The sequence below is a fragment of the Mustela nivalis genome, assembly GCF_964662115.1.
Source record: "Mustela nivalis genome assembly, chromosome: X".
NCBI classification, from domain to species: Eukaryota; Metazoa; Chordata; class Mammalia; order Carnivora; family Mustelidae; genus Mustela; species Mustela nivalis.
This window is the reverse complement of record NC_139040.1, coordinates 90,748,290-90,761,048: the sequence shown is the minus strand read 5'-3', so window position 1 is coordinate 90,761,048 and position 12,759 is coordinate 90,748,290. Positions and strand designations below refer to the sequence as shown.

General features: G+C 44.1%; 1 protein-coding gene across 2 annotated transcripts in view; it reads left to right on the top strand.

Moving 5' to 3' along the window:
• CCNB3 (cyclin B3) overlaps nucleotides 1-11,317 on the top strand; it is a 49,625-nt gene extending 38,308 nt beyond the window's left edge. For both annotated transcript variants that reach the window (XM_082716918.1, XM_082716917.1), the window contains exons 8-12: nucleotides 2,319-2,456; nucleotides 5,781-5,936; nucleotides 6,753-6,902; nucleotides 10,656-10,786; nucleotides 11,008-11,317. In XM_082716918.1, the coding sequence (XP_082573044.1) occupies nucleotides 2,319-2,456; nucleotides 5,781-5,936; nucleotides 6,753-6,902; nucleotides 10,656-10,786; nucleotides 11,008-11,080 (648 nt within the window). In that variant the 3' untranslated portion in view covers nucleotides 11,081-11,317. The remainder of the gene's footprint in view (nucleotides 1-2,318; nucleotides 2,457-5,780; nucleotides 5,937-6,752; nucleotides 6,903-10,655; nucleotides 10,787-11,007) is intronic.
• The last annotated feature ends 1,442 nt before the right edge of the window (nucleotides 11,318-12,759 follow it).

Below are 12,759 nucleotides of genomic sequence, written 5' to 3'. Positions count from 1 at the left end.
TATAGGAGATAGGTAACTGTCTTCAGTAGCTGAATGGCTGTCACAAGACAATTAGACTTGCTCTGCGTAGTCCCGAGTGGTAGAATTATGTTAGAAGAGTACTGTCCTACATTCAAAGAAGGAGGATTGCTATCACTGACGCTGCTGCTGATTCAAATATTTGTTGACTCCAAATTTCAACCATTCATTCAGATATTGCCCATACTTTACATGTTAACCATTTCATAACAATGTGTTACATGGGTGGCCAAGTGCTTATGAGAGGTACTGGAAAGAGGCTATGTAGGCATTGGCTTTGTCATTTACTCACAGAGGTATCATCCTCAGAGAACTACTACTTTTCATTCTTACTGTCTTTTTTTTTTTTTTTTGTAATTATTTGACCTCAGTTTCTTGATACTTAAAGTGGTAGTCATTACCCTTAATCTTCATGAACTCTCTCCATCTCTTACGACATTCCTTTGGAAAATGTGGTAGGCAGAATAAAATGTTCATATCCTAATCCCCAGAATCTATGAATATGTTACTTTATGTGGCAAAGGGAAATTAAAATAGAATATGGAATTGTGATTGTAATCAGCCAAATTTAAGATACAGTGATTATCCTGGATTATCCAAATGGACTCAGTGTAATCACAAGGGTTCTTACGTGTGGAAGAGGGAGGCAGAGAGTAATGCAGTGTGAGAAAGACTGCTGGCCTTGAGGATGGAAGGGACCACAAACCAAGGAATATGGGCAGCTCACAGAAGTTAGAAGAAGGGTTTGGTTTTTTTTACTAGAACCTCTAGAAAGAAACCCAGTCCTTTTAACACCTTTTTTTTTTTAGCCCAGTGAGTCCCATTTTGCACTTTTGACTTTGAGATTTGTGAGATAATTGAATTTATGTTGCTTTAAGTCACTAAGTGTGTGATACTTTTTTACATTGCAATAGGAAGCTGGTGAGGATGGATTTCTGAGAAGATCCAAGGCCATTTCCCAGGAACAATAAGAACAGCTTCTTAGTATTTCTGTTACTCAGAAATGTAATGCATCTGAACTGAATGTAATGCTGAACTGATGTATTCAGCCATCTTCTGATAATCATCTAGTTCCCCAGTGCTTCTTATTGGCCGACTTTTTGGACATCTAGGCTTCAGTCAATAAGAGTAGCCTACATAAAAGGAGGCCCAATGAAGTAAGGAAATTTTACTAGGATGGTGATTTCTACTCAGTATAAGGAAGAATTTTCCATTAAAACCATTCAAAGAGAGATCAGGCTATATTTGGAGGTCCTATAGCAGAAACTGAACAGTTATTTGGTGAGACATTAAAGAGAAGATTCCTGCATTGGTTGAGATGTTGGATAAGTATAGATTTTATTGTTCTTGAATCTAAGAACCTAAGGGGTTGAGAGGAAGAAGCATCACTGATGACTGGGAGGAGCCCTGTGTGTAGTGTAGATTGTGCCTACACAGGGTTACTAGGGAAGACAAAAGTGGGCGATGGAATCCAGCTCATACCATTTGTCAAGCTGTACGTTTTGGCTGTGGAGCTGCTCTGCCTTGAGGCAGAGGGACCGTTTGCTAATTCATATAAAGGTATCATTTACTTGATAAGATGTGTGCCTGCAGGGCTGCATTCTCCCAAAGATGTCACTTTTTTTCTCTAATTTGCTCAAAGATGCTGTGTGGGCTGGAACTAACACTGGGTCTACAGTTCTAGGAGGTAATTTCTTGGAGTTGGTAAAGGCAAGGCAAGGACAGACAAGAGAAAAAAAAGGAAGGAGGATTATACTACTAATGCTTTAATCTCTTTCTGGCTTCTCCAATCGCTCAGCTCACTTCCAAATGGTGCTATTGGTACTTTCTTCCAATCCATATATTCTAATGACATATCTAATTAGGAAGAGGCACTACTGAATGAATAAACTAATAAATGAGTCTTTGTATTTTAGAGGTAAAGAACATGATCTCTTTGGGGGAGTTCACTGTATAATGTAGTAGCAGATGGGGAAAGCAAGAATCTAAGTATCGGAGATCAAGGAGAGAGGGTGTGTTCATTCAAGGTGCTCCTAGAGAAGGCAGAGCATCTCTCTCTAATTTATAGGACTGGTCATCTACCTAAATGTGTAGGGATGGATAATGCTGGGGTCCTTAGAGGCACAGGAGGTCTAGCTAGGCACCTAGCTGAAGCACTTCCCACATTTGTAGCTGAGTCTCAGCTGGCCAGTTCTGGTAGTTCCACTGTCCTCAATGCCACAGACACGATAGTTTAGATCTACTGGTTGTGACCTTGGGGTGGGGCCATATGGCAGATTCCTGTTTGTGTCTTCCTCCAGATGACCTTTGAGATGAGTCATGAGACCCTGTACTTGGCAGTGAAACTGGTGGATCACTACCTTATGGAGGTAGTATGCAAGAGGGACAAGCTACAGCTCCTTGGTTCCACGGCATTTCTGATTGCAGCAAAATTTGAGGTGAGCCTGAGTTCATAGAGCCTAGAGAAAAATAATCAAGTTTCTAGCCATGTCCGATATATATGTATGTATTTGTATACAAAAATGGGAATATATGTAGGCATATGCGTATGTATCATCTACATGTAGATACACCCACGCACACATGTATGCATTTACATTTGCATATATGTGCACCTGTGTGTGTGTGTGTATGTGTGTATAATTATATACATACACACACAAATAATATCTCCTACCTTTTTTTGGTTGGTCTTCCCCAGAGGGATGCTGGTGTTGGGTGGCAAGGGTGGTATGTTTGTTTCCTGGTGTCCACAGGGTTCTTTCACTTCTTCTTTGAAGATGTGTGTATTTGGGCATGTGCTTAGTTAAGTACTTCCTTCTGATCCATAATTCTCTGCCTACCCTGCCCTCTTTTCTTCTTCTACCAACGTCATCTCCACCTAGTTTCCACTGCGTAGTCTTGAACTGCGTAGATAAGAAAGCAGTTCCAAACCTCAGTACCGGAGACATTTAAGGGAACATGGCCTGCTACAGATGGTAGTGAGTATGGGTTAAATGGTATTTTTGAAGTAGCATTATAAAAGCAAGTAGCTTTTCTTTTCTTTCTTTGAAGATTTATCCATTCACTTTAGGGGGAGAGAATATAGAGGGAGGGGCAGAGAAAGAGGGTGACTGTAGAAGCAGACTCCCTCTCATGTGGGGCTTGATTCCAGGACCCTAAGATCATGACCTGAGCTGAAATCAAGAGTCAGACACGTAACTGACTGAGCTACCCAGGTGCCCTGCTGGCCTTTCTTTCATAAACCTAAACCATCTAATTTCTCTGAGTCTTTCCTCTTCCTCAGATGCTAAATGATCCTGTTCAACTGTGATATTTCCATGGATAGGCTACTTGTGTGAAATCTTGGGGTTTAGAAGCGGAGGGGTAGCAACTTTTATGAATTTACAGAGCTTCAGAACTGTGGGTTTGTTTTCGTGCTCCCTGACTTGCTCCCTCCCCAGCTTTACCCTTAACTTGCTTCTTGCCTCCCTTACTCCTGTACCCCCTCCCTCCCTCATTCCAGTCCTCCCTTTTGGCTTCTTACTTGCCTCCCTTTCTTGCAGCTTTTTCTTCTCTTCCCTCCTTGCTTTATTTCTACCCTTGTTCCTTAACTCTCTTCCTTTTTCCAGCCTTCTCTCAGTCCCTCCCTCAGCCCTCCCTTGAGTCTTCCATCCCTGCCTTGTGCACTCATTCACTACAAACTGGATCTCCTTCCTGTATCCTCCTTCCTTCCCTCCCTAGTTTCCTGTCTCCCCTTCTCCTACCCTTCTTCCCGCCACCCCTCCTTCTGTGTCTCTTTTCCTGCCCCCTTACCCCTCCCATCTCCCTCCCTCCCTCTGGACCATTCCATCCTCCCCCCCCCCCCATTATTTTCCCTTCCTTTGCTCTCTTCTCTCTGTCCCCTCTCTCCTCACTCCCCACCTCATTCTTTTCAGGCTCTCCCTTCCTGTCTTTTGCTTCCTTCTTCCATCCCTTCCCTCCTCCCTTTTCTGTTTATTCCTTCTCTCCCTTCTTCACGTGCTCCTTCCCTCTCTACCTCCCACCCTTGCTGCCTGCTACCCTGGCACCGTGACTCCCTCTAATTCCAGCTGCCTCCCACCTTCTTTCTCTCATCTCCTTCTTCCCTTGCTTCTTCTCTCTCTTCCCCCTTCTGCCTTTCCTCCTTTCCTTACTATTTACCTCTTGGGTTCACTTCCTTCCCTACTTATTTGCTCCCTGGTTCGCTTGCCCCCCCCCCCCAAGCTCCCCCTCTTGATTGCTGCCTCTCCTGGAGGGTTCGCTTCCTCCCACCCACTATCACTTGCTCTAGTCTATCCTCTTTCTCTCTCTGTCCCTGTCTATTTTCCTTGCCCCCCACCTTCCCTGACTCACTTCCTCCCTCTCTTGCCTCCTCCTTCCCTTTTTCCCTTCCTCTTCTCTCACTCTCTTCCTTGCTCCCTCCTCTGCTGCTTCCCTCTCCGGCTCATTTCCCTCCCTGATTACACACTCCCTGGCTCATTCCTTGTTCTCCTTCTCCCTCCTCCTCCCTCCTCTTTCCTCCTCCTCCCTAGGACCATCCTTGTGGCTTAGCACGGGGTATTAAGGACTAAGGTATTAAGTTCTCCATGCCTTAGCCTCAAGAGAATTAAAAAGAAGTTGGGGGGTCCCTGACTGACAGCCGAAGGAGGAACAAAGTGCAAAGAGGCACTTCCTAACAAATCTGGGAACCAAGAGTACCCCTGTTGCGGTTATCAGGATGAAGGGTCCCCACTATGTTTTTTGGAGAAGGGATGTCTTCCTCTCACAGGGTTGAGAAGTACAGAAAGACTTTTGCAAGGGGAAGTGTGGAGATGGTATGAGAAGAGAAGAAAGAAAGGAACCACTAGTGAGTAGGGCAAAGGAAGGGAGAGTTTCTTGTCCTGGTGCTGCTCCTAGTGTGCTGTATGAACTTGAGAAATTTGCCATCTTTTTCTGTGCCTAAATTTCCTTGTCTGTAAATCTAAGGGTTAATCTAGTCTGAGATCTCAAAATAGAAAGACAGAGAAAGGTGTGGAAAGAATGCTGGGGTGGGCAGTTAGATACAGCTTGATAAAAGATTCGGGAATCTTCCCGCTTCCTATTCCTCTCCCCCAAACCACGGTTCACCCCGTAGAGGGCAGGACATAATAAGGTGCTTCCCAGTTAAGGGTTCTTCTCACCCTTGGCCTGGTCTGGATCTTCCTAGTCTGGCCCCCATGAACATTTCCTCCCCCAAACCCCCTGCAGTCCTCAGTCTCTGCTTGGGCTCTCTCCGTGCCTGTCTGCCTGTCTCTCCCTGCCTGCTACCTGAGCCCCCCCTTCCCAAACGTCCTTGTTCATTTCTTAGACTGTGAAACAAAGTGCCATATTATTTTCCATTGCTAGCTCCACTTTCTGTTGTCTTCTTTCCTCCCTTCCCCCAGAGCAGGTCTTAGATTTCCCATTCCCAGCTTTCACTCATTAGAAAAGAGATCATTGCTCTGGGTTCCTGTGCCATATTAAGCCACTCCGGACAGTGTAAGAATCTACCCCCACCCAGGCCTGATACTCTCTCCTGTGGTGCAGTTTGGGGGGCAGATCTCTCCTCTGTCTCTGATTTTGTTTTTCAGATGGGCTACTCAAATCAACCAGAAGTTTGCTTTCAGAGCGAGCCTGAAGTTTTATGCTGGGAAATGTTATTGCCTCCTATCGTTCACTTCTCTCCCCCACTGCCTTTTATCTCAAAGCACAGAGCAGTGGGCTTTCTTGGCCTGGTTCTGACTATCTCTCCTCCCCACCCGTAGGAGTCCTGCCCACCTTGTGTGGATGATTTCCTATATATCTGTGATGATATTTATCAGCGAGATGAGATGCTCACCATGGAAATCAGCATCCTGCAAACTCTCAAATTTGATATCAACATTCCCATCGCCTATCATTTCCTGCGCAGATATGCTAGGGTAAGAGGGAAGAGGCGTATCCTCATTCTCCCACTATTGGGTTGGTCCCCTCCATACCCAGAATGGCTGTTTGGATGGTAGGAAAAGGGAAAGGGGCAACAGGGGTGAAGTGAATTTCTTCTTCAATCCACCCTCTTAGATTGAACATCTTTATGAAGTGTGAGAGAAACAAAATTGAAGATTTTCTTTGTGTGCCTTTATATTTTGAGGTGAAGGCAGTGTAGAGGAGGGGAAGAAGAGTCTTTGATCAGGAAGGGACATGTGGGAAGTTGGGAGGAGATGCTGGTAAAGTTCTCTTCCTTCATCTTAGTTTTGGTTACAGGTGAAGCCACTTTATAATTATTTATTATATTCTGCAAGTACATGTGTGTACTTTCTTCTATGTGTGTGTTTATAAAAGTTATAATTTCTAAAAAAGATTCAGTCAAGAAAATGGAAATTCTTTTGGAGCATGGACTATTTCTGGGGTGGAGCCAGGTGCAAAGTTATAATTGGAAGGCTTTGGCTCTTAAAAGGATAACTTACAAAGAAAAGGGAGGTTGGGGGAAGGTACCACAAGGTCACTTGATAATTTGGTTAAAAATTCTAAAGGTAGCAAAGCCCACTGGCTGATTTCAGAATCCCTGCCTGAAAGATTCTGTGCTTTTGGGGGTAGGGTCCTTAGTGTGAGTCATGGTGGCAAGAGAAGTGAATTGTTCAGGCAGAGAGCCATTTGGGCCTGACGTGGGATAACTGGAGAGAGTGGGTACAGAGGGTCTTCTGCTAGGTGCTGCTTTTCCGAATTGATTGCTGAGCAAGTCTTCTTGCTACCTTTAGTGTCTCCGTGCCAGCATGAAGACGCTGACTTTGTCCCGCTTCATCTGTGAGATGACTCTGCAAGAATACGACTATGTCCAGGAGAGGGCTTCCAAGCTAGCTGCTGGCTCCTTCCTCCTGGCCCTCTACATGAAGAAGCTCGGACACCTGGTAAACACTTGCTGGGGACATGGAGTAGAGCTTTAAAAGCACAGAGTCAGCAACCTAAGTGTCCGTTGATGGATGAATGAATAAAGAAGATGTGGTGTGAACACACATACACACACACACAGAGGGATATTGCATAGCCATAAAGAATAAAATCTTAAAATTTGTGACAACATGAATAGACCTAGAGGATATTATACTAAGTGAAATAAGTCAGAGAAAGACAAATACTGTATTATTTCACTTATATGTGGGGTCTAAAAAAACAAAACAGGGGGCACCTGGTGGCTCAGTTGGTTAAACGTCTGCCTTTGGCTCAGGTCATAATCCCAGGGTCCTGGGATCGAGCCACATGTCAGGCTCCCTGCTCAGTGGGGAGCCTGCTTCTTCATCTGCTGCCTCCCCAGCTTGTGCTCATTCTCTCTCTCTCTCTCTCTTTCTCTCACTCTCCCATTCTCTCAGATAAATAATTAAAATCTTTTAAAAAATAAAAAAAACAAAACAGGAACAGATTTATAAATATAGAGAACAAACTAGTGAGAGGAGAAGGGCGGGGAGGGAAGGGCGAAATAAGTGTAGGGGATTAAAAGGTACAGTTTGCAGTTACAAAATAAATATGTCTTGGGATATAAAGTACAGCATAGGAGGTATAGTCAATAACATTGTAATGACACTGTATGGTGACAGATGGTGATTACACTTATATGGTGAGTGTTTCGTAATATATGAGCACTGAATTACTGTGTTATACACCAGAAGCTAATATAGTATTATATGTCACCTATACATCAGTTAAAAGCAAGAAAACACGGGGTCAGGTCAGATCTGCCCCCAAAACTGCACCACGGGGTCAGGTCAGGTGGAAGGTGTAAAGTGGGGTCATGGGAAACTAAGTGATAAAACTGCCATGCACCCATAGTTACAAATTCTTTGACATGTTAGGAGTTAGGACATGTTAGGAGCCTGGCTGCTTAAAGGGTTTTATTTTATTTTCCTTAGTCACAGTACTCTTTATTCCAAAGAAAGCTTACTTGAAAACATGGTATTGTAAAACAGATTAATATGAAATAATTCTGGTTGTAGCAGGTGGTAGGATGGGCCCCCTTCTTACCTGACCCCAGTCCACCCATGCCCCTTGCAGTCTCCTCAACAAGGTTGCCCCCACTTCCCCAAGAGAGCTCATTGGAACAGAATTTGAGAAGCACAGACCCAGAGTCATGAAAGCAACTGTCCTTGTGTATAATGGGGGACTCCGAGGTATAGTATAGTGGTCTTCTCTGAAGAGGAAGGTCCCTAAAGCCTCCTTCTCCAGTACAAATAAAACTCACTTGTAAGCCCCTCCAACTTGGAAGTCCTGTAGCCACTAATCTTGGGAAAACCTCTCTGTACTGAGATTGCTATAAGCAGTTGTATGAACTTGGATAAGTCATACTGAAATTTCTTGGGACAGAAAAAGCATTCAGTAAATGGCAGTGATGATGACGAAAAGGAAAAAAAATGGCTAAAACTTAGTGATTAGACAGTGATCTGAGCACTTTGTATATTAACTGTTATCCCTACTTTACAGATAAGAAATAACTTCCTATGTTTTGCTAATGAGAGGCACAGCTAGTCTTTGGGGATTAAGAGTAGCTTTCAAATTGGATATCTACTGTATCATCAGAATTGATGTGGCCATTGCTTTGGTACTGTGGCCCTGGAGAGGCCCCACAGGCTTTGATCTTTAGATCCTGGGGAAATGTGGTAGGTGCTGAGGGGGACAACTGAGGGACTCAGGGCAGCAAACTGCCTGCCAGCCAGTATAGAAATAGTTCTGTGTTTTAACACTTGGCATGGTTGCACCAGTGAGTATCAGCTGAGCATCAGCCCTGATCTGAACTCGGGTAGGATGGCCCCACTGTCCTCTATGCTATGTATACTCCTTCTATAGAGAAGAAAGGCTTCACAGCGGAGGTGACTTTTGAGTTGGGTCTTGAAAGATGAGTAGGTACCTGTGAGAGAAGACATTCTAGTAAAGGGAATGATAATTGACCTGATGTGAAGGCAATGAGAAGAGTGTGATGTATTTAGGGCAGAATAAAGCATTTCCTATAAAGCGAGCAGAGGATATATTAATAGGGAGTGGTGAGAGATGAGACCGGAATGGTAGGGTGTAGTCTGATTGTGAGAGACCTATGATACCAAGTGGAGAGACCTACTTTGTATGAAGGCATTGGAAGGTTTTGGGGCAGGGGAGTGACCTACTCCTTTTTGTGTGTTGTGGAAACAGCACTGGTTTGCAGTACAGAAGGTGAATTAAATGAGAGGTAGTATAAAAGTGGGAATACCATTGAGTATAAAAGTGGGAACAATAGCTAGTAAGCTTTCATAATAGTCAAGATGAAGCGCTGGGGCCTGAACCTGTGCAATGACAATGGTTCCATTAATTTTATTTGACACACCGAATATAATGTGTTACTTCCCCGCTCAGCATGCCAATGATTGCCCTTTACTGGTGGCAGTGGTTTCTAAACAATATTCAGTAGGGCCCTGGGATTCCTGTAGAAGTGTCTTCCGGGCCATGTAAAAAGTGAAGGGATCCAAATTGGTGGGCTTGTTAGCTCTCACTCCCAATTCCAGGTATATATTTGGGCTACCATGTAAGATATTTGGTGGTGGGGAAAGGGAGTTTGGGGAAAGTAATTTAAGACACTTTTAGAAAACCACTGCCTTATAGAATAAACCTCTTCTTTACCTACAGAGCTCCCACTTGTCTTTCCACCCACTGTAGATGGGCTGCCCTCTACAAAGCTTTCTGTGATTTTCCTGGCCAAAGTTCATGGTCTGTTCTGAAGTTCAAAGTTCTGCTCTGTTTCTCCAGTGTTCCTTTCTCATTTCCATCGTAGACCTTCCCACACATTCTGTAATTCTCTGTGTGCATGGCTATTTCCCCCACTACACATTCCTTAGGGGCAGGGGACTTGGTGATCTTTGTATTCGCAGCAGCCTACACAGAGCTTGGCACTAGTAATCCTAGCTAGCCTCGTTTGGGCACTCACTTTGTGCTAGGCTCTGTTCCATTTGTGCCTTGTGTGCACACCTTAACTCCTCTGCTTCTATGATGCAATTACTGTAGTGATCCCCATTTGGCATAGTGGGAAACTGGGGCACAAAGAAATTAATAACTGGCTCAAGTCCATGCTGTTGGTGGAGCTAGAATTTGAGCATAAGCCATTTGCCTCAGGAACCTTTGCTCTTAAATGCCCTGCTGTATCACTTCTGCCACAAAATAAGCATCCATAAAATTGAATGAGAAAATAAATGCATGGAGCGATAGCTCTTAGAGCCAGAGAAGAGAAACTACCTTAAATTCCCGTTGTCTGTTGACTTGGGATCTTAAGTTTGTTTTGAGGTTTGCCTGGCCATTGGCTGTTGACCTGAGAGTGAGTAAATTACAAAGTCAGTTATGTTCCTTAGATTCTTTAGTGGATTTCAGCTTACACAAATACCTACAACCAGGGCTAATATCCAGCTGGTACCTGTGGATATATGGTACTTACATACATCTGGATAGCCATACCATTAGTTTGCAGCTGGAGCCTAGTGTCTTCTAGGAAGTTCTCTATACTTACTGGTCAGTGTCTGTGCTGTATGAGTTTTTGAAATGTTTAACCACCTTCTCTGCCTATGCCATGTATACAAAGTCTGGACTTGGGATAGTAGAGATAGAGGAAGGGTCTGCTTTCTGTGGTAAAAGTCACTGTTTGCTTCTTCCAGGCTCCTGCCCTGGAGTATTACAGTGGCTACAAAACCTCTGATCTTCACCCCTTGGTCAAGCAGCTAAACACCCTGCTGACATTGCGTCCTTGCAACAAACTCAAGACTGTGCATTCCAAATATTCTCACCAGTAAGTACCAAGCTCCAATTGAGGAGGGGTTTGTGCTCAACCATGAGGAGGCACAGACTAGCCTCACTCAAGGAAAAAGAAAGATTCAGTACTGTTCGCCTTACTTTCTACTCTAGGGTTAAACCAACATAGGGAACCAAGGGTCTTTATGTTGTACTTATTTCAAGGATTCTGTTTTCTTTGGCTTATTTTATTCTAAGCTGACCCCTCTTCCTTTGCAGGGTCTTCTTCGAGGTCACCAAAATCCCCCCCTTGGACATGTTGAAGCTAGAGGAGATGCTGAACTACTGCTAAGTCTGAGGCTGAGGAGCTGGCGTGCTGGTAGTGGCCCCCAGGGCCAGGCAGGCATTGAAAAAAGCTGTTATTTATTCTGTCTTTGAATTTGTGTTTTGATCACATTTCTTTTTTACTCTTTTGTTTGTCTTTTCCCAAATTGATAGTCTTGTAAATATTTAGCTTTTTATGAAAGAAAAGAAATTATTATAGTATTTGATTAGAAACTTAATAAAAAATGAATGTTTGTTGTAAAAAGGGCTCACGTCCCCTCTTCTTGCTCAGGAGCCCCATGTGTAGCCCAGGGATGTTTCCCCCTGTGCCTCAAGGATCTAAGTTTTCCAATTTCCTTCTCTAATTGGAGACTTTCTCTTCATGGGAAGAAGAATTGAATTAGGGTATAAATTGAAGGCTGAGTCTATACAAGGAGGATCCTTGGGGGGTGGGTGTCCCATTCAAAGAGAGAGAGAGAGCTCTACCAGACAGACAGGCCTCAGTGTTCAGATCTGAGGCAGCTGGGAGTGTGGGCTAATACCATTTGGTCCCCATCTCAGGTTGCTTGCTTTCTTTGTTTCTTCCTGGATGTCAAAGAGATGGGGAATTAGGATTTTAACCCCAGTATAGCCCTACTTTCATAGTTAAGCAGCTTTCTAGAGTCTAAATTTGAAAAGCTGCTTCTACTGGCATGCCAGAATCTCTTTTGGACCTTGTGTCAAGAGGAGAAATTTCCATCTGTGAAATTGGTGAGATGCCCCATGAATGCAGGCATCAACCATTTGCCCAATGTTCATTCGTAAAGCCTTCAGAAGATTCTACTATCTCTCCCTATTCTACCTTTGGGGTGATGTGTACTGGTACAGTTATCTTTGTTGTTAACAGAGGAGCTGAATCTACTCTGTGAGAGTTGATGAAGAGCCACTGCCTTAAACCTTTTTTTTTTTTTTTGAAGATTTTATTTATTTATTTGACAGAGAGAGACAGTGAAAGAGGGAACACAAGCAGGGGGAGTGGGAGAGGGAGAAGCAGGCTTCCTGCAGAGCAGGGATCCCAATGCAGGGCTCGATCCCAGGACACTGGGATCATGACCTGAGTCGAAGGCAGATGCTTAATGATGGAGTCACCCTGGCACCTTGAAGAGCCACTGCCTTAATCCTGCCTCTAAAACCTCTGCGACCTCCATACAATCTAGCAACTGAATTAACTAATGTCTGTCACAGCAGCAGACCTCTAGAACTCTGTTCTAGTACTGTGACTGGCAACTGTTGTGATTGGTCTCTGTTCATGTATAACTACTTGTCAAATGTTTTGAATATCAGTCCTGAGGGTGGGAATCTGGTGGAGGGGACAATTGATGGAGAACTCGTAGGGAAAATACCTCCACAGTTCTGGCCCCAGACTCCCCATGCTAGTCTGGTCACATCCTGTGTTGTGGATGGGAATAGGATGGAGAGCACTCTGAGCCCTTAAATGTCTTAGTGCTTGCTTTATCTCTGTGTCAGTTTCCCACTTCCCCTCCAAAGTTGCTTTGCCTTGGTGACCAGACATCACTGGGTTCTCTCCTGCCCCACTCCATTACTCTGCAGAGTGACTAGAGGGTATAGCCAGAGGTCTAAGTTTTTAGGCAGTGATTCACCTTGTATAGCCAACTTTACATAAACATGCTGAAAGCCCTAGGCTGGAATCCCTCTTGCAAATTCCAG